At 38.0% G+C, this 22,460-nt stretch overlaps 1 protein-coding gene across 3 annotated transcripts in view; it reads left to right on the forward strand.

The window, feature by feature from the left end:
- Positions 1-22,460, forward strand: part of MTM1 (myotubularin 1) — a 99,921-nt gene that overhangs the window by 22,909 nt on the left and 54,552 nt on the right. For all 3 annotated transcript variants that reach the window (XM_072626743.1, XM_072626742.1, XM_072626741.1), the window contains exons 2-4: positions 8,166-8,229; positions 10,904-10,976; positions 13,917-14,011. In XM_072626743.1, coding sequence (XP_072482844.1) covers positions 8,167-8,229; positions 10,904-10,976; positions 13,917-14,011 — 231 coding nt within the window. In that variant the 5' untranslated portion in view covers position 8,166. The remainder of the gene's footprint in view (positions 1-8,165; positions 8,230-10,903; positions 10,977-13,916; positions 14,012-22,460) is intronic.

Here is a 22,460-nt window from a genome sequence, read left to right on the forward strand (position 1 = left end):
AGTTTATCTTTTCTTATTGTGCAGTTCATTACATTTACATACCATAATTTGTCTGGCCGTTCCTCAGAAGCTGGACACCTTAGTTTCTGGTTTTTTGCTACTATGAAAAGAGCGAGCATCTTTGTTTCCTTTGGGATATATGCCTCGTAGTGATCATTGGGTCAAAGGGTATGCACAATTTAATGACTTTGGGGCATAGTTCCAAATTGTTTTCCAGAGTGGCTGGACCAATTCACAGCTCCCCCAACTGGGAATATGTGTGCCTGTTTTCTTACAGCCCCTCTAGCATTTGTCATTTTCACCAATCTGATGGATGTAAGTGGGTTGCTTTCTTTAATTTGTATTTTTTCTAACTACTTTTGATCTGGAGCATTTTTTCCTATGTCTGTTGATAGCTTGGATTTCTTCCTTTAAAAACTCCCTGTTCATATCCTTGGGCCATTTATCTAGAGCAGAATGACTCTTATCCTTACAAATTTGGATCAGTTGCTTATATACTGAAATAATGATATTGATTTTTAATTGATCCTATTTATAGTTCATTGATTTTGTTCTGTAATTTTCCGAGTTGTGGGTCTTTGTCTCTGAACTTTAATTCAGACATTCAACTGGCTTGTAATGAGTTAAGCTTAGATGGCCAGTTATCCTGATCATCGCTTGTGTCAAGGAAATCTCTTACTTTGAAGGAGGCAGGTGAACACCAGGAAATCTCTTCTAGGATCTTTATACCACCAAACAATCCTCCCAGGATTACTGGTTTATTAGCCAAACAAAACTGGTCCACTATTTCTAACCTTGTAGGTGAACTCAAACAATGAACATTTCTTAGTCACAGGAGGCAAAGAGAGGATTGTTGCTAGCCCCTTATTCCCAGTTCCCAGCCAATCATATTATCCCCCATGCCTCAGCTCTGTAACCAGTTTTATTAGTTTTGCCATTCATGATGGCTTTTTTAACCAATCATAACTTGTGCCCCACCTATGAAGTCCTGTTCTTTGTTCTGTCAAGGGGCTAACTCCACCAATCTTTTTGGATCTGTAATCTTAGATTCACTTGGGGCAGCTAGACTATTCCACTTACCATCTTTTCAGCCCTGCCATCCGGCCAGATTTTGGAAATTTGGAAATTTCCAAACCCCATGATTATGCTGGGGGATGGGGCTGAGGAAGGTGAGGACTTCCTCTGGCTATTACTCTCTATCGAAGAGAGCCATCTCCCTCATAGAGGTCTTAGCTTTGCTGAGGAAGCTGACATCCTACTTATTGGTAAAATCGCTCTTTACTAATACAGTGATCAGCTCAGAATTTTGTGCCTCAGTCTGTCTTAATTTTAACTGTTACAATACCTTGGATATAAGACCTTTATCAGAGAAACTTGCTGCAAAGATTTTCTTCCAGTTACCCATTTCCCTTCTAATTTAACAGCATTGGTCTTGTTTATACAAGTTTTAAAAAATTTTATATAATTAAATTTGTTCATTTTATCTCCTATGATGCTCTCTGTCATAAACTCTCTATCTGTGGATCAAAAAGATAAATTCGTCCTTGCTCCTCTAATTACTGTATGATGTCACCTTTTATAACTAAATCATGTATCCATGTAGAGTTAATCTTGATCTAGGATGTGAAATATTGTTTCAATTGGCTTCTTGATATTGTTTCAATTATCACTAGTGAATTTGACCATCTTTGTCTTGCTCCTGGAGGAACCAGCATTTGGAAGTGGGTGTTTTCTTAAAGAATTTACATTTTCCTTTTGCAAGTACTTTGATAGAAATCAGTAGGGTAAACATAGGAAGATGTTCCAAAGCCATACTGTACATATATAACCTAGTCAAGTATCTTGAGCATCTTTTGTCATTGGTCACAAGCATTTCTGTGACTAAATATAATCCAAAGCACATTCCTTACTGGCTCAGAATCTTATCGCTTTTGGCTGAAGGTTGTCATGTGTCTTATAGAACTAGGATCTTTAAAATTAACCATAAAGATCAATATGAAATGAAATTAGAGTTTCTGAGTGTAAGAAAATTTACGTTAGAGCTGTTTACACAGACTCTGTTCCACTGGTCATGTGACCAACCTACTAGTGATGAGCTGAAAATCAAAGAATATTTGAACTGTGGTGGAACTTGGAAATTGCTCAATCCATCCCCTTAATTTTACAGATGAGGAAGCTGAGGCCCAGAGAGTTAAATGCTTTGTCCAAGGTCACACAGCTGAATAAATAGTACATCACTGTCTATTTGTTTTTTCAACTTTTGTACATGGCACAAAAGAAAGAGCTCCCGATTAGGAGTCAGAGGGTTCAAATTCTAGCAATATCACACTAGCTGTGTGACATTGGGTGAGTCACAACTTCTCTGGGCTTTCTTTTCCTTTTTATAAAATGAGAGGGTTAGTTAGATGATCTCTGTGGTCCCATTCAGCTCCAAATACTTGGTCCTGTGTTATGGTCTGGCGTAGCTCTAGGTTTTGGTTTTTATTTTATTTTATTTTTTAGTAAACAAATGTAATTACATCCTAGTTTTTATATACATATTTGTTATGGACACATGGTTATTGTTTTCAAGTAGATACTTGTTAAAGTTACCCCCAAGAAACTTATGGCATAGTTCTTGGTAGTTAGGGCCAAATAAAAGATAATATGCTAAGAAGTCCTCTGTTAGGAACTCTACAAGAACAGATACACAGAATGAGCCTAATATTACCTGTTTTTCATCATGGTAATGGGCATGCTTTAGAAGATGGTTGGCAAGACTTGTTTCAGCTTTAGAAAAGGTGAGATTGGCTATGTTGGGATTACTTTTGCTTATCCTAGTTCACAAAACTTTTGAAATGATTGCATCTAAAATCACCAGTCTAGATGATTTAGGAGTACAATGTGTTAAATGATGAGGTAGCTAGAGGGGGTACAGGAGCAATGAGCTATTTATTCTTGGGGAGAGAGAATAGACTAGCCCTGAAGCTTTCTATTATAGTTATAAACTTAGTCCTTACAGTTTTGCAGTTGGATGGACATCATTTTGACAAAACATAACCTTAATGGTGTTATCTGTAGGTTGGAAGCATAATCTTACAGTAAGAGAGACAGTACACTATTCTTTTCCATAGCCAGAGAATATTCTTTTTCATTTAAAAACAATCTACTGGGTTAGGTCAGAGAACAAGTGTAGAAGATGAAACAAGTGATCATTGTTAGTTTTTGATAGTATTTTATTTTTTAAAGCGCTAAAAGCCAGACAAAAAGTAGAAATAAATGAGTAGTGACACATCACAAAATGTTTTCAAAACTGATGGAAATATTAAAACCTTTTCCCCAATTTCCGAAATTGCTTTTGTTGAGGGGAAAAACGTTAAGGCTTGTTTTAAATTTACTTGCCATCTTAGGTGGCCTAATAATCTGAAAGCCTTGTTTATACTGTGTCATAAGGTATCATGTAGCCTAAGTACTGCAAATCAGCAGAAGCTCATACAGTAAATTATGGGTTAACTGGCATTTAAATTATAGAATGGAACTCTCATTTAATTGACATTTTTTTTTAAACATAGAAACACCAAGCTCAGGAAAAGATAACCTCAGATATGACCTGAAATTCTTTGATGTACTACCTAAAAGTTAAGACAAAAGAAAAAAGCTTTCAGAAATCACCTGGAAAGATTTTAATTATTTTTCAAATGTCATGCTATTCAGAGAGACTCTCGGAATCATGGCATTCTTGAATTCCACTTCCACTTCACTGGAAAAGTGTAAAAGCAAGGGGGAAAGTATCCTCATATTTGGCCACAAACAGTTCTCAAGGTAAAAGAAAAACCTAGCAAATTAAAATTCAGTGTATGTGTTTAAGAGAAATACAATCCCCCTTTGCTCATATAGGCATGCCACTTATACGGTTGTCCCAACCAACTTCTTTTCACAATAACACTATTAATACATTACAATCAAGACCTTCTCTTTAGTCCTCGAGCCAGCCCCAGGAGACCAACCCAGCTTACCCCCGTTGATCAATTTGAGTCTTTGTTTTTCCCTTGTGTTATTAAATATTGCCAAGCAATGTTAGACACTTAGAAGGGCCAAGCATTCTCTAGTAGAGGCCCTATTCACCATAAAGAGGCACCAAGTTGATTATTGATTGTTTCCCCTTCTGGAACACAAGAAAGAAGAAAAAAATAATGAAGTTTTAAAAAGCTCTTAGCCCAACTTGTGCAAGTTCAAAGCCATTTCCATTGGTTGCCCAACTCCTTTAGTCTTCTGAAGAAGAGAGGTCAGGGATTTGGCTACTAGAAACCTCCTCCTCTCCTCCCCCTCCCTTTTTTCCCATCCTCTAGCTCTGATCATTTACCTTTCCCTTTCTACACGGTGTACTAGCACTCAGTACTTTCCTGTTGACCTGTTTCTCTAGGGAGATGGTTTTTACCTTCCTGAGCTGTGGACTAATTTTTTGTCATTTTAGAGAAAAGAGAGGGACAGGAAAGAGAAGCTTTCATTTTCTTTCTCTCTTTCTCTTAGAGAAACAAGAGGGAGGAGGAGGGGGGATGAGAGGGGAGAGGAAGAGGAAAGGAAAGGAAGGGGGAGAAGGGGAGGGAGAAACTGTTTTTCTCCAAAAACAAAGAAGGCAGAGTAAAAGAAAAAGCAAAAGAGTCTTTAAAAAGAGCAACTTGCTCTGTTTCTCTTAGAGAAAGGGAAAGTGATGTTAGAGAGAGAAAGAACAGAAAAAATATCTCTGAGAAAAGCAGATAGAAAAAAAGAGAGAAAAGAACAACTCTTTTTTCAGTCAGAGAGTGTGAAAGTTTAACTTTTCCTCTTTCTTTGAGAGGAGGAAGAATAGAAGGAAGGGAAAGAAAGAAAAGAAAAAGGAGAGTGAAGAAAAGTGAAAAAAAAGAAATTAAGAAAAGAAGAAAGAGAAACCCTATTGTTTCTGTTTTTCTACTGAGAAAAGAGGAAAAGAAAAGGAAGGAATAAAGGAAAGAAGGAAAGGAAGCGGAGCCAGGAGGGGGGAGAATCAATTTCTCTTTATCTCCTCTTCTCATCCCAGCCTCCACTACTCTGGTCATTTATCTTCTGTCTTACACATGTTCCACTTTTCTGTCACCTGTTCCTCTTTCAATATGGATTCCACCTTCCCTAGCTGTGGACAAATTTTGGTGGTTGAGAAACAATCCCCAGATTCATGAGGGTTGTCAGATCTTCAGCTAGAGGTTAGGAGATTCAAGAGAGAGTTCCTCTTCCCATGATGTCATGAGATTCTTTGCTCCCTGTCTTCTTGCCAGCCTTTAACCCTCTTCACTACCTCAGGGACCCCTCTAATGACTTGGTTTGTCAGGTTTCCAAGCTGCAGGTCTGTTTGCATATCCAAGTAGCCTAGCCTCATTATACTGTACTTTCAAGTCTTTGTAATGACCTATTTTAAGCTTTTATTTATAGCCTAAATTTTGGCTAATTTACTGACTAAATTTTTTAAAAAATCAGTTTCTTGTTCAGGTCTTGATCAGACTTTCATATTTTGTTTGTTCAATCAATAAATGTAAGAAGCTTCTTTTCTGATCTTTTGGGGACAGCAGAAATAGCTGCGTTGCAGCTGAGCTGTCTTCATTTTCTCCTTGCATTTGAAAACACGGTAGATGGAGCTGCGCCTCTCATGAGGACTGAACCAATACAATTGAAACTTGTTTCTTATTCTATAATGCAGACTTTATTTAGAAGTCACATTGATATAAAAAACAAAGCACAGCTTTAAAATGCATACTATATCCCTCCTAAAAATAAGTCCTTTGGCACTAACTAAATTGTGAGGAATATATATTCGTTATATAAAAGAATATATATTTTTTTCAAGGAGGGACTAATTAAATCATGTTTTCCTGACAAATTTAGACTAATTTAAATCAAACCCATTCTACTTTTAAAACCCTTTAACTTGAAGAATATATCATGTTAAATTCTTTGAAAAATTTATTGATTTATTTTGTTTTTAATATCGCCTACATTTCCCAATATATCTGTTCCCCCACTTCAAGAGAGCCATTCTTTATAACAGAAGAAAAACAGTCCAGCAAAACTAACCAATACATTGAAAAAGTCAAACATGTGCAGCATTTCATACCGAGAGTCCCCACCTCTGCCAAAAAAATGAAGGATTGATTCTTTTCTCTTCTTGGGGATCAAGCTTAGTCATAATAACTTCATGGCATCCAGTTACAATTATTTATATTATTGTAGTCCTGTATGTTCTTTTTCTAGTTTTCCTCATTTGGCTTTGTTTCGGTTCATATCAGTCTTCTGATACTTCTCTGTATCCATCATAGTCATAATTTCTTATAGCTCACTAATTTTCCATTGCATTCATGTACCATACATCCATCTCTTGTTTGACCATTCCCCAATTGATGGACACTTACTTTTATTTCCATTCTTTGGCACTACAAAAGATACTGCTATTAGTATTTTGGTGTATATGGGGCCTTTCATTTTATCAGTGACCTCCTTGGTGTATGTACCTAGCAATGGGATCTGTGGGGCAAAAGCTATGGTCATTTTAGTCACTTTCTTAGCATAATTCCAAATTGCTTTCCAGAATTTTTGGACCAGTTCACAGTTCCACTAATGATGTATTAGGGTGTCTGTTTTTCTACAATTACCCAACATTGAATCTTCCCTTCTTTTCTTTTCTATGTTAATTTTCTGGTTATGAGATAAAACTTTGGAGTTATTTTGATTTGTTTTTATTAGTGATTTGGAGCAATATTTTTATGTGCTAATGGCATATAGTTCTTTTAAACTCTTCTTCCTTAATACCATAGTTATTTCACTATGCCATTTGTCTATAAAAATTAGGATATATGATTTTTGAGGCCTGATAAAAATGTTTATCAAATATGTAAGTATTTCAGATAGTATCTTGCAGTAATTGCCATTTAAATTTCATGTGTATAAATGTGAGTAAAACATGGACTTTTTAGGAACATGCTAAACAATATATGCAGTTTCTTAGGGAAAGAACACTTAGGAAGAGGTCACTGTAACAAAGTAGGGAAAATTATTAGCTACAATATTTAAGTACATATAATCATGTAGTTATATCTTTGGTGTTCAGAATTTTGGTGTCATTTTCTGCTCTTTCCTCAGCTTCCCTCATCCTGTCAGTCACCTCTCTAATATGTCCAGCATCTGTCCCCCTCTTCTTTTCTATTGCTGTTAATCAGGTGCTAGACCCTTAATTATCACCTGGTTGGACTCTTGGAATAGCCTCCTAATAAGTTTTTCTTCCATTTACTCCCCCCCTTCAATCTCTTTTCTGTTAGAGCTGCCAAGCTACTGTTCCATATGAAGAGATATGGTCAGGTCACTATTTTGCTCAAAACCCTTCAATGAATCCTTAATGCCTACTGAATGAAGTTCATATTGTTTTGCCTGGAGTTCCAAAGGCTTTCCAAATCTTTGGTATTTTATCATACTGTTCCTTTCCACGTGCTCAATACTCCATTCAACCTGGACTGCTTGCTCTCCTTTACACTTTTATGTGTTTCCCCACCTCCATGCCTTTGCTCACTTTGTTCCCTGTGCCTGGAACATCCTCCGCACTCAGCCTGTTAAATTCTTGCCCATCCCTTAAGTCCAACTTAAAGGCTAAGCTTTTCTGGAATCCTCTTCTGATTCTTCTAGTCAGGGATGAGACCCCACCGTACAAAGTACTTTGCTTACAACATACTCATCTCAAGATCATAGATTGAGAGCAAGAAGAAAAAGTCAAACTTATATGCATATATAAACCTATATATAAGGAAACTGAGGACCAAAAGTTAAGTAGCCTATGATAGTAGTCAGAGATACTGAGCAGTAGAGCTGAGATTTGAACTCAGATCCTCTTGATTCTATGTGGTGAACTCATGTATTGTTTTGGGCTGTGTTTACTTAAATATGTGTCATTTTCTACTAGTCTATAAGCTCCATGAGGACAGAGACCTCATTTAAACATGATCTCTTTTCTTTCTCTCCCCCCCCACTCCCCTCAATAATGCTATCTCTATATTCTATGAGAGCTTAACAAGTATTTGTTGCATTGAATTGGAAAATATATAATATTCTAATTCTAATTATTTATACTTTGGTTTGATTCGAAAATTCACATGATGTTTAAATGTTATCTTTCTTGTCAAATCTTCCAGGATGGCTTCAGCACCCACACCTAAATATAACTCTCGCTCCTTGGAGAATGATTCGATAAGGAGGGTAAGTATAGCTTCTCTGCTTGTTTTTTATATTGTGTTCATTAGTCAGTAACTTGTATGTTTCTTCTGTTATTACTTTGAAATGAGATGGTCTGGTATGGTGGATAGAATGGGGTTGAAGTCAGAAAGACTCTGGTTTAAAACAGGTCTCTGACATATATTAACTGTTTGACCCTGGACAAGTCTCTGAAACTCTCTGTGCCTCAGGCAGCTCTCCAGGATTTATCGAAGTCAGAGATAACTGGATTGATGGAGGGAGCTCCCTAAAATGGTGATTGAAATCAGATTCTTCCCTATTTGCTTTTATACAAAACATTTTATATTTATGAAGCCCTCTGTACTTTTCAAAGCACTTTTCATTAACTGCTTAGATACTCATAAAAACCCTGTGAGGTAAGTGGAATAGGCACTTCAGCCCCCATTTTTCAGATGAAGAAACTGAGGCTTAGAAAAGGTTTAGTGATTTGCCAAAGATAATAGAGTACTGAACCTTGAGCCAAGAGGACCTGAGTTCAGATTTGACCTCAGGTACTTACTAGCTGGGGCCTCTAGGTGGTACAGTGTATAAAGTGCCAGGCCTGAAGTCAAGAAGACTCATCTTCCTGAGTTCAAATCTGGCTTCAGACACTTACCAGCTGTGTGACCCTGGAAAAGTCACTTCATTGTGTTTGCCTTAGTTTCTCCATCTGTCAAATGAGCTGGAGAAGGAAATGGCAAACCACTCCAGAATCTTTACCAAGAAAACCCCAAAAGGGGTCACGAAAGGTCAGACAGGACTACAATGACTGAACAACAAACTTACTAGCTGTATGACCCTGGGCAAGTCATTTAACCTCTGCCTGCCTCAGCTTCCTCATCTGTAAAATAAGGATAGTAACATCACTTTGCAAACCTTGAAGCTCTTTGTTATTCTTGTTAGAACAGAGCTAGGGCTAGAACCCAACTCTTCGGACTCAAAATCTTTAAAAAACATCATATTGGATCAGTGCTAAATTCACATGGTAACCCAGGGAAACAAACTATAATAGGGTTACTTTAATATCCTAAAATGGAGGTGTCAGATACTCCTTAGTGCTGCCTGAACCAAATTAAATTATAATTGTGAGTTATTTAACAAATCAATACAAATATAATAAAACATAGGTAACATTACATTTTCAAACTAAGTCAATATGCAGCCATCAGAGATCCTTGGAATGCGGATTGAGGGCCCGTATTTGTATTTGAGATTAATACCACCGTGCCAAGATATTTGGTGTCCCAAAATCTTATTGCAGTTTAAAGTTTTAATAGCTTAAAACTGCACTAAGACTTTTGGGACACCCCATATATCCTGTTTCATTCAGATACTAGTTTCTGTTATCCAGATGCTTTTATTGGTGATCATTAATACTTTCTCCCACCTGCCCAGTAATTTGGTTTCCAAAAGGTCCACAGAACAGTTATGTTTCTCTGTCTGCTTCTTAGTGAAATGAAGTATTAACCGCCAGTGTCATTTTCTCCTCAGTTTCATGATTCATGACTTAGTTTTCTTTTGTGTGTATGGGGGGGGGGGGGGAGGGGAGGTTAGACATTCCTGGCTTGAAGCAATGTGTAATATTCTCCTCATTAAAATGTGCATTACAAACTTGCTGCAAACAAATGCAATTTAAATTTTTCTAAGGCTGGCCTGTAAACTTGCATCTAATTTGAAAGGAAACAGGTGGTCAGAGGAGCCTCTGGCATTCTCCCACTGAAGCCCCTCTCTGGAGGGGGTGGGCTGAACACTTCTCTGAAATTCACACTAAGGTATTTATGGCATTTACACATGAATTAAATGCAAATTGGAAAATGACAAAACCGGAGAGAGAAAGAATGAAAGCCGTACATGAGAAGCCCCAAAGACCCCCCCCAAAGCTTGATGGTTTATTAGGTGGGTTCTAAGTCACTAGGGAAACTAGGTGAGGATTACGGCTAAACCCTCAGGTCCCCCCTTGCATCCATATTATGTGTGTGCCAGACCTTAAGTGAGAGCTAGAGGTTACTAGACAAGCTAGCTTGGCTTCTTACTCAATTACCTTTGGGAAAAATCATTTTAGCAAACTCTGAAACTTAATATATATGATGAGCTGGAGCTGAGAGAAGGCCGATTTGTCATGCCAGTGAGTTGAGACCACACTGAAACGAAACTTTCCCTTGATCATAAACTCTAAGGTTACTCTAATGAATGTTACATATTGTATGCAGGAAACTTGCCAGAACAGACTTGTGTGTTATGCTTATGCTAACGTCTTTCTGGGAATAATGGGAAAACTAGAAAATTTTAACAGTATTTTTAATGTTTGGCTTTTAACTCTTGTGTCAGAGCTGGAAATCAGTTTTTGTTGGCTGTGCAAAGCCACTGTGTCTTTAATTTGAATAATTTATATAAAAAATTGGAATCATTTGACTGGCAAAGCCATTTTTTAAAAAGTATTCCATCATTTTAAAAACAAACCATCAATTGCATAGCAAGTGAATATTGATACTAATCATTTCTTATGTTGTTATTTGAATGTGATTCACTAATTTTACACCATTATTAATGTTCATTTTTCTTCAGTTTTTTCTTTTTTAAAACTCAGTTTGTGTTTCTGAGATCTAAAGAATCTGTACAGAGCATTATAGTTCTTTCTGATGCTCCTGTTTTATTTCAGAGTTCAAGAGATGGATTTACCCGAGACCTCTGTGAAGAAATTCCTCGACTTCCAGGAGAAACCAGAATTACAGGTAAGGATTGTTAGAAATTGATGAATTATCCAGAAATATCAGATGGCTCTGATCACATAGGTCTTATCTTCTAAAGACTAAATTTAGACAAATAGGGCATTTTTATTCCAGGCTGTTAGGAGAAAACTATTTCTTTCATTGGATCTTTGATGTTATATCTATTTCAAGAACTTTGTGTTAATTTGATTATAATTGCTATTTTTCCATGCCAAAGACAGGACTGTTTAGGAAATTTGGTATTTATCTCTAGAAATTTCCCTTTCTGAGCTAAAAACTAACTACTTATATGGTAAGTTCAACATAATAAGTTATTCAACCTCTGGATTTTAAAACGTAAATTTTTCTTTATTTAGAATAGTAAATATACCTACTGTAAATACTGATGTGCAAATTATTAAAATAAAAATCTAATATACTTAGCCATGGTCTCTTATTAAACCTAAAATTAGAACGTCCAGTACCTAAAAGGTAGCTTTCTAAAAACCTGGTAGGTTTATATATTAACAAATTATATTTGGAAACTATCCTGGTGGGAAGTAATTTTCCAGATAAGATGTTGGTTATCATTAGTTTATTTTTTTTTCATGATATTTCAGCCTTAAAGGGATGCTACCTTCTTTGTAATGGTCATTCAAATATGAGACTACAGGAATATCCGTGAGCTTTATCTGAGCCAAGTACTGATACCGTAAGGTTTCAGTTCTTATAATATTCCTGTATCAGTTTCATACTCACTCCTATGACATCCTGTGTACTTACTAATTGTGGAAAGCTGTAGGAGGCATTTTTCCCTACTGGTAACTCGTTTGCTAGGGTACTTTTTCTTTATTTTAAAAAATAAATACTGCTTTTGTTTTTTAACATTATTTACTGTCCACTATCCCTGCCCCTACCCCACCCCTATCCCCACCTACCTCACCTGTCTGATCAGAAAAGCCTTATTCTGCTCCAAGGGACTTTTTTATATCACATGTGCTAGGCTGCTCTGGTAACTTTTTCAACCTAGAAGTAGTATTGTTGAGGTCAGGGAACCATATGTTGAGGTTTGGGGTGCTTGGGACCCCAAAATACCAACACCCTGGGTCCTTTCCAAATGAATTCGACTCAGGCCTTCATTTAGCCAAAGTAAAAATAAAGTTTATTAAAGATTTGCCATATTGGGTAGACTCTTAAGGAGCCTAAGCATTTGTGACACATATTGACAAGCGGGCCAGATTGAATCTCAGCTAGACTGAGTCTGAACTAGATTGAATCTGAGCACCTTTGTGAAGACAAGAAGGATCTTATATACAGAAAGACTGTGGGAGGGATCTGGGGGTGGTCTAGTAGTCTGGAAGGAGGGGGTCTAAGGAGGACCTTGATGGGACTGGGGTGACTAAAGATCGGAACCAAGAAAGTGAGATTTTGATGTGATCAAGGGTGGTAAACAGCTGGAGACAATTGGGAGGTAATAGACAATGGAGGCCTAGGCTAGGTTAATGGTAACAGATTTGGGCATGAAAAGCCAGATTAAGTGGGAAGATTCAAGGAGAGTTCAAGGGGGTTCCCAGAGCTGATACCCCATCAGTACTATGTTTCTAATTTTTATCAAGACTAAAAGTGTTAAGTTACCCACTTAAGAGAAGAGCCTTTTTGGAGGGGGACCAAGGATACCAAGGCATAAATTCTAAACAATTTATCATGTCATATTGCAAAGCATGTTACGTCAACAAGTCAAATCAATATGTATTTGATAGTGTCAGGGGTGGGGAGCCACATATGGCCTTCTAGGTCCTAAAGTGCAGCTTTTTGATTTGGATTCAGTCAAAAGGCTGTACTTTAGGACCTAGAAGGCTACATGTGGCCTTAAGGCTGCAGGTTCCCCACCCCTGATCTAGGTAATCTCAAGGAATAGTACACATGGAAATGTTATTGCAGAAAAACATTTTGTAATTTACAGACAGTGTAGGAATTGTGTACTTGCTCTTTAGGATACATTATTATTACCTTTGAAACCTAACTAATACCACTCAGTACTGAAAACAAAGCTTGTTAAGCATTGTTTCAAGAGGGAAAGTTGTGGAGAGGAATGCTAAATTGCTTACCATACATGGGACTAATGAGGTCAAGGTTACAATATTGGGCCCTTTAACTTGGCACAGTGGATAAGTGTTAGTCCATGGCCATGGTCCATACATACAGAATCTCATGTTTGCGAAGTTGTCCTTTTGACCTAAAGGGAACCAGGTGAAAAGTGTTTGACTCTCCTACTGGGGGAAAAACACCACAAAAATCTATATCCAACTCATTGTCATTGTCCTAAGTGAAAGAATACAGAATTGTCCTCACAGTTTATAAGAAGGCAGGACCTCAATCTTGGTAACACTTCAAGGTTGTCATTTAAGTTACTGTGAAATAGACATACTAGTTATTGTTGCTTCTGTACTTGAGCAGAAAAGGGATATCAATTATAAAAAATGAAAAAGTTAAGTAATTCAAGTTATTCCATAAATACATTCAGCCTTCTAATCTAGTTTTTCCTTATGCTTCATCCTACTGCAGACTCAGTCACTATCCTGTTATGTCTTTTTAGTACTTAAATATTTGAGCTTAACCTTAGCTGACCCTTTCTCTAAAGTCTTCAAGGGGGGGTTAGATTAGGAACATTTGGCAGACTTCCTTTCCCTAGGGATCCATCAGTTATCAAAAACCACCATTGTAATATTTGTGTGTCTTAAACCAGAGCTCAGCAAGCCCAAATTCTTAGCTCTGTCCTTGCCTCAGGTGTCATGATCACTGTGGGAAAGCTCGCTGAGACATTCCTTCTACCCTAGATGTGTCACATAACGATTTACTCTCATGTTTTCTACTTCCTTGGCATGATCATGTGAAAACATTGCCAGTGCTTACTTTAAACCTCTCTAGTTCTTACTTGGATACTTTTTTTTTTTATTTCAATAGACAAAGAAGTAATTTATATATGTCCATTCAATGGCCCCATTAAAGGACGAGTTTACATCACCAATTATCGCTTGTATTTAAGAAGCTTGGAAACAGTAAGTAGAACATAAGAGCTTAGAGATGACTATGAATGATTAGAGATTATAAACTATACCTTTACTTTTCTTTTGTCATTAGGTTCACTGTGAGTCAAATATGCATGCTACCCAATATATTTGCTACTCAAGTATCAATGACTGGATTTATATAAAACAGTATGGAACCTGAAACTTTTACATGGAAGGAATATAGGAAGGCAGTTTGATGTTTGTACGGGATAGAGAGCAAAAAGCTTAGGATAATCTAGAATAGATGTTCTTAACCCGAGGTCCATGAACTTGCTTTTAAATATTTTAATATCTGCATTTTTATATAATTTGTTTCCTTTGTGATCCTACATATTTAATGCATTTAAAAACATTATCCTGAGGAGTCCATAGGTTTTACCATACTGCTGAAAGGCTCCATGACACAAAAAAGCTTAAAAACCTCTGACTTAGAACATGCCAACCCTACAAAACAGTAAAGTTTGTAGCAGTTTTGAGAGCTTAATTGGGAGTCTTCACCTTGAAAGCTATATTCTGAAAAAATACTATATGGTTTTGGAACCAGGGTGGTTCTAGCTTAGTCTTTGCCAACCTTTTTCATTGCATTGCAAATTTGTAAATTTCCAAATCTGCCCTTGCATACTAGAGAAAATCTCATAGTCACTGCTGAACATCAATGTAGTGGGAGGAAATAAAGACCTGTTGGGAAAAATACATTTGGCCAGTGATGGTAAAGAAAAAAAGAAGAGAAAGAGAGGAAGGGTGGTCATTCGGACTGCACTTGCTTGGCTTTCAGATGTTATGGATTGCCTCTGCTCAAAGCAAATGGAAGGTAGTAGGGACTTAGTGATGGGAAATTACAGGGAAGGGAAAATCAAGGATGTATGTGTGACATCTTGTCAGGAGTGGTCCTAACAGCGGGCTGTGAATGAGAGGAGCAGCCAGAGCAGTGGGGAAATTCTGACTTGCTCCTTTCCATATACTAGTTCTTCAGGATAACAGTAGCCTCTTTTTTAAGAAAAAAATTAAATTTTCATTGATTTTTTTTTTTTGGTATATCACCCACATTTCTGAATATATCCCCCTTTCCCCTACCCAGTAAAATATCATCCTTTGTAAAAAGAATAAAAAGGGAGGATAGCAATTCAACAAAACTAATCCATTTATCAACTGAATCGAACAGTGCATTCCACACTCATAGTCTCCTACCTCTGCAAAGAATGAAGGGAGATACACTTTTTATTTCTTCTTTGGGGACACATTTGGTCATTATTTCATAGCATTTGATTTGAAGCTTTGTTCCTTCTTTTCATGGACATTGTTGTCATTCTGTATGTTGTGTTCCTGGATCTGCTTACTTCACTTTACATTAGTTCATGTAAATCTTCCTATGCTTCTCCGAATTTTTTAAACCACAGTGATAATTCTATAAGATTCATTTGTCACAATTTTGTCAGCCATTCCCCAGTTGATGGGCATCTCATTTGTTTCCAATTCCTTGCTACTACAAAAAGTGTTGCTATAAATGTTTTGAGGTATACAGAGCCTTTCTTTAAACTCCCTTGTTGAGGCATGTCCTGGCTGAGTGATATGTGGGTTCGAGGTTATGGCTTGACTCCTTTTTTTGTTTATGTAAAGTTCATTGTCAGACTTTTGGTCAATATGGCTGCCCAAATAGAGGCAAACTGCTACTTCTCACATACCTACTCTAGCAAAAACCTGAAATTCATTGAATAATGAACAGAAAATTTAATGAAAAGCTGCAGTAAGATAATTCTTCACCAAGAACTCCACAGAAAGTCAGCCAGCAGCCCAGGAAAGCTAGTGCCAGCACATGCAAACAAGCCTATAATTTCCCACATGCAACTAGGCCAGATACAAGTGTAGCTTACAGGGCTCTATGTCTGGAAGCAGCAAGAATGGAAGGTCCCCCAAGAAAACTCTAGGGTGGAGACTTTGATAACCCTGGGGAATGGCAGAGATCAAAGTGAGATGGCAATTCTCAGGACAGCCCACATGCCCAGGAGCTCTAGTGGCCCCTAGCACTCAGATCTGAGATCCAGAGGGGACCCTCAGTGTCTAATGCTCTGAACCTGAAAGAGCTAGGTGGGGGCTGACCTCAGAAATTGGAAGTCAGTGGAGGTCAGATCATCCTACCCAAAAGCATAGCAGGAAATAGACCTTGTCCCTGGCACAAAGCCTTAGTTTAAGAACCAAGATTAGAAAGATGAATAAACCAAAGAAGACATTAACATGTATAAAAAAATTATTGCTTATCCAAGTATCTCTCAGAAAGGAGAAAACTTTTCTGTAACTGAAAGCGGAAACTCAAAGGAAAAAATGGATTTTCCAGAAGCACTACATGAATATTTAGAAGAAATGAAGCAAAAGATAAAAAATAAAACCTATAGAAGAATTGGAAAGAGAATTAATAGAAGAGAAAGTGGTAAACCTTCCTCAAGTAGTGGAATCCTTGAAAACTAAAATAGACGAAATAGAAATCAATGATTCTATGAGACAGCAAGAAATAATAGAACAATATCCAAAGGTTGAAAAATGGAATCGAATATAATCTGATATCAAAAATGACTAACCTAGAAAACAAATCAAGGAGATATAATTTAAGAATTATTAGACTCCTTTGATAGACTTATCTCCCCTTAGCAATGCAAGAATCCAAGACAACTCCAAAGGACTCATGATGGAAAATGCTGTCCACATCCAGAAAAAGAACTATGCAGTCTGAATGCAGATTGAAGTATATTATTTGCTCTCTCTTTTTTTTGTGTTTGTTTCTTCTTCCTCTTGGTTTTTCCCATCGGTTCTAATTCTTCTTTACAACATGACTAGTGTGAAAATAGGTTCAATATGAATGTATATCTGGAGCCTATATCAAATTACATGCCGTTGTAGAGGGACAGGAGAGATGAGAAAATTTAGAACTCAAAATCTTATTGAAGTGAATGAACAAAACATAACAGGAGAAAATAGTCTGCTTCATTCTGCGTTCCAACTCCATAGTTCTTTCTCTGGATGTGGATGGCATTTTGCATCATGAGTCCTTTGGGGATGTTTTAGGTTCTTGCATTGCTGTGAAGGACTAAGTCTATCAAAAAAGTCCTTGGACACTGTGCCTGTTATTGTGTATAATGTTCTCCTGACTCTGCTTACTTCATTCAGCATCAGTTCATATAAGTCTCTCCAGATTTTTCTGAAGTCTGCATGTTCATCATTTCTTTATAGCACAATAATATTCCATTGATTTCATATACCACACCTTGTTTAGCCATTCCCCAGTTGATAGGCATCCCCTCAATTTCCAGTTTTTGGCCACCACAAAAAGAGCTGCTATAAATATTTTTGTATATGTGGATCTGGGTCCTTTTCCCATTTTTATGATCTCCTTGGGATACAGCCCTAGAAGTGGTATTGCTGGGTCAACGGTTATGCACACTTTTATAGCCCTTTGGGCATAAAAAATTAATTAAAAAAAATTATCAGACTCCTTGAAAATTGTAATTTTTTTTAAAAAGCCTGGGAGACTAGCCAAGATGGCAGAACAGGAGGGAGTATAAACCAGCTTGTCTACCTTCTTCCCCTCCCCTCTACCCCCATCCCACTCCAACAAAGACCCACTACTAATCAGAAAATGCATGGAAAAATTATAAGTCGTTTTTCTGGCTTAGACATAGGGAGACAAACAGAGATCTGTGGAGATTGGAGACTGGATTTCTAGCAGAGTAGTTTTATCCCTGTGCTCCCAGACCCCATGCCCAGGAATAGAACTGAAGACTGTAGCTATGCATTAAGGTAAGAAAACCTTAGTCTGAAACTGAGCAGGAAGTAGAAATAGCTGTCAACTGGCCATACTCTCACTTGTACCTTATACCTGGGTCACAGGTGTTTTACTGAGGTAGTGACCTTCATCTAAAAATGGTGACCAGGATAAGCAGCTGTCATGACCCTGAGGCTGTGTACTGGGCAAAGAGTAGCAGCAGAAGTGAGCAGCAGCTGTGTGACTCTGATCCAGTCCCCAGCTCTATCTGAAGCCTGCAACTGAGTACCCAGTGTAAGGAGCTTAGTCCAAAGGGAAATCTGTGGTTCTTTTGCTTTTGCTCTGCTCTGCAGAGGCTTCCAGTTAGCTGACAGAGGCTGGAATCAGTATGTGCAGCCTGTTGGAGCTCCAACCAGGGACAAGACAACAGCTGTGTTACCTATACCCAAACCAAGATCAAGAACCTGTAGAGTTCAGATGTGGGAGCAGTGTTCAAATTTTGCCTTTCAGTCAGACTACTTTGGGTGTACTGAAAGCTTGCAAGCCACTAGTCTGAGCTTATTCCAATGTCTATGAAAAACATAGTACTCAGTACCCAGAGAATATAGCTGTAGGACCCAAGAGAAGGTAACATGGACCAAGTAAGGCCCAGGTGTTCCTTCCAGAAGTGTGCAGAGTCTAGCCCCAACACAAGATCCAAATTTGAGAAGTAAGACTGGGGAAAAAATGAGTAACCAAAAAAATGCTTCCCTCCATAAACAGCTGCTATAGCAACAAGGACTCCTAAGACATAACCCAAAAGAAGAGAATGACTGCAAAACATCTGTAAACAAAGACTGAAAAAACACAGTTTGACAACAAATTCAACTATACTTCTAGGAGAAATGAAGCAAGAGGTGTTTTTTAAAGAATTTAAAATGGTTTTATAAATGAAATCAGAATGCTAGAGGAAAGAACTAGAAAAGAAATGAGGACTATGAAGGAAAGACTTGGAAGGAGAATTAACTGCCTAGCACAAGAGGAACAAAACCTTGCCTAAGCAACAGATTGCATGAAGATTAGAACAGTAAAATAAAATTGAAAGGCAGTAAAAATAGAAGAAATTTTAAGGTATTATATGAAAAATAACTGAAATGCAAAACAGATCAAGGAAAGAGAATTTTTAATCATTGGACTACCTGAAAATCATGACCAAAAAAGAAAAAAAAAAGAGCCTGCACATCAGATTTCAAGAAATCATGAAAGAAAATTGCTTAGATCTATTAAAGTAAGAGGACAAAGTAAAAATAGAATCTGCTGGTCACTAGGAAATCCAAAAAGGAAAACTTAGCATGGTGCCTGGCATGTAATAGGTGCTTAATAAATGCTTTGTTGACGGTTTTGAATGCTGTGGATATATTCACTTACCTTGGTAGTGTACTTTCCAAGGATGTACACATTGACAGTGAGGTTGATGCACACATTGCCAGAGCTAGCTCAGTGTTTAGGAGGCTCCAAAGAAAAGTCTGGGAGAGAAGAGGTATTAGACTGACTACCAAACTGAAGGTCTACAGAGCCGTTGTGCTGACCTCATTGTTGTATGCCTGTGAAGCATGGACAGTCTACCACTGCCATGCCAGGAAACTGAATCACTTCCATTTGAACTGTCTTAGGAAGAGTCTGAAGATCACCTGGCAGGATAAGGTACCAGACACCAAGGTTCTTGCTCAAACTAAACTGCCAAGCATTCAAACTGTACTCCAGAGAGTGCAATGCCAATGGGCTTGCCATGTTGTTCGAATGCTAAATGTATGCTTGCCAAAAAGACTGTTTTATGGAGAACTCACATGGGGCAGGCAATCACATGGTGGTCAGAAGAAGTGATACAAGGACAAATTCTCTCTCAAGAACTTTGGATTTGACTGCGTAACATGGGAGACACTGGCACAGGACCGCTCATCATGGCGTGCCCCCATCAGAAAGGGTGCTGTGCTCTTTGAGCAAAGCAGAATTGAAACAGCACAAAGGAAACGTAGGACCCGCAAATTTGGAGTAACCACTCCAAATGTTCACATGGACTATCCATGCCCAACCTGTGGTAGAGCATTCCGAGCCCGTATTGGTCTAATTAGCCACAGTCATATGCATTGAAACTTCATTTTATTATGGTGATGTCATTTTGGTCCTGTTCGAGAACGAAGGACAATAGCCATTATGATATAGTACTAACATTGAAAGAAACAGGTGACCCTTCAGAACGTAAATGTCTTTAAAAAGGACTGCTAATACCAAGAAGGGAATAGTCACAGATAAAACAAATCTCCCTAAATGGGAGATTAACGGGGGCGGGGGGGGGGGGGGGGGGGGGGGGAAGAGCTAGAGTCTAAGAGAGTGCCATAATTGCTTAAACAATTTGGAAATAAAGAACAAATTGTGCTATAGAAATATAATGGAAGATTATTATGCCATAAGAAATTGTGAAAGAGAAAATTTCAGAAAAACCGAGGTACAGAGTAAACAAAAGCAGGAGAACATTTTATACAAGGACAAAAACATTGTAAAGAAAAATAACTTTGAAAGACTCACGATCTCTGATAAATGCAATAACCAGTCGTGTCTCCAGAGGACCTGTGATGAAATATGTTACCCATCTCCTGACAGAGAATTGATGGTTCAGTGGAGAGAGCGCTGATCTGGAGTCAAGAAGACCTGAGTTCACATCTGGTCTCAGACACTTACTAGCTATGTGTGTGTATGTGACACGTAACCTCTATTTGCCTTAATCCATTGGAGATGGAAATAGCAGGCCACTCCAGTATCCTCTCCAAGAAAAGCCCTTGGTCAGTAAGGTCCATGGAGTCACAGAGTCCAGTACAACTGAGTGGCTAAACAGCAACTGTTCTGCAAATGCACCTGGCCTTATTTCACATTTTCACTGAAAAAAAAAAACCGCATAGATGTGAGTGATTAAGGATATTGGCATTTATTTAAAATCCTGTAGCTAAAAGGGTAGAGAATAGATTGGGTTAGTAGATAAGCTAAGAGCCTGGCAAAGTTAATTGTTTAGGCTTCTTTGCCATTCCAAAGTGTTTTATATAAACATTTTGATCTCTTAGCCATGACCCTAAGTTTATGCAAGTATAAAAGTAAGCAGTTACTTGTAGCAAAGCTTGATGTAAGGTGAACCACCAGAATTGTCTTATAGAAGAGAAAAATATACAGTCGCAGTGGTGGTTTTGCCCTTAATGTAGTAATAAAGAGAAAGAGTTGTTTTGCTGACAGATTGGAAAATATTATAAATATGTCACATGGGTGTTAGTTCAATGATTTTTTTTGTAGTGGACCCCTGCATATTGCAGGTTCCATTGAAGATATATAGAAATTCTAGCAAGAGAGCTCAGAATCTGTGTTCTTGGTTCTGATTAGGGGAGACTTAGCCAAAAGAGCTGTTTCATGAGATCTGGGATTGAGACCTCCATTCCTTCTCCTGAATGGACTTTTCTGGTAATCCCACATAACTGTCTCCATTGTGATAGACGGGAAAGTAAAGCTAAATGGATACTGGATAGTCTTTACTTGGTGAAGGTAGTGTAGCATCCCTACCTATTATAGACTGAGCAAACTACCCACATAGACACTTTTCATCTCCTATTAGTGACCCATTGTAATTTCTCTAGAGTATAGATCCCAGGACATTTCAAAAGCACTTCAGCATCCTTATATTTAAGCACCAATATTGCTTCCACGCTACATGTGTCTCTAGGATAGTTCTAGGGCAAGGGTTGGGAACCTGCAGCCTCAAGGTTACATGTGGCCTTCTAGGTCCTCAGGGCTACACTTGAGGACCTAGAGGGCCATACATGGCCTCAAGGCCAAGCTTTCCCACCTCTGCTCTAGAATTTTGCCTTGGGGCAACCTGGGTGATCTTTAGTTGCCCCAAGGGTATGGGCTGTGAAACTTATAAGGCTTTATAAGTGTATAGACTACTTTAGGTGAAGATCTAGTTCACACCATAGCATCAGGATCCCTCTGCTAGGGTATCAGTGGTCCTGGAATGGGGTCAGAGAAGGGACAGCAGCTGGGAAAGACAGAGCTAATTCATTCCTGTAGCATCTCTGGTTTTATAGTAGACATGCTGGAGATGGCTTTGGAATAGTATTTAGAACCATGCTGATAATTCCCAAAGCCTCCTTGAGCTTCATTAACAGTAAAGAATTCTGAAATTCCTTTATTAGATCATAATCATTCTGTCTCTCCTTATGTCTCCCTTTCTCTTCTCTCTTCCCTGCTCTCCTCCATCACCACCAGTAAATTCTAGTAGCCTCCTGTTGCCTTTAGAATCAATTATAAACTCCTCTGTTTGGCTTTAAAAGTCTTTCTTTCAAAGTTTGGCTCAACTTCCCTTTTCAAACCTGTTATATTATATATTACTTCCCTTCCCTCACACTTCAGTTCAGCCAGACTTGCTATTCCTTGAACATAACATTCTATCTCCTGTCTCAATGCCATTTTCACTGCCTTCCCCCAAGCCTGAAATGCATTCCCTCCTCACTTCCACCTCTTAGAATCATTGCTTTCCTTCAAATATCAGCTCAGATGCCACCTTGTACCAGAAACCTTTCTGCACCCCTCCCTTCTCTAGAAAATTCTTGTGTTTCTTTTGCATATGCTTGTATACAGATAGTGTTTCTCCTCAGATATTTA

Source organism: Notamacropus eugenii, chromosome X, assembly GCF_028372415.1.
Source record: "Notamacropus eugenii isolate mMacEug1 chromosome X, mMacEug1.pri_v2, whole genome shotgun sequence".
Taxonomy (NCBI): domain Eukaryota; kingdom Metazoa; phylum Chordata; class Mammalia; order Diprotodontia; family Macropodidae; genus Notamacropus; species Notamacropus eugenii.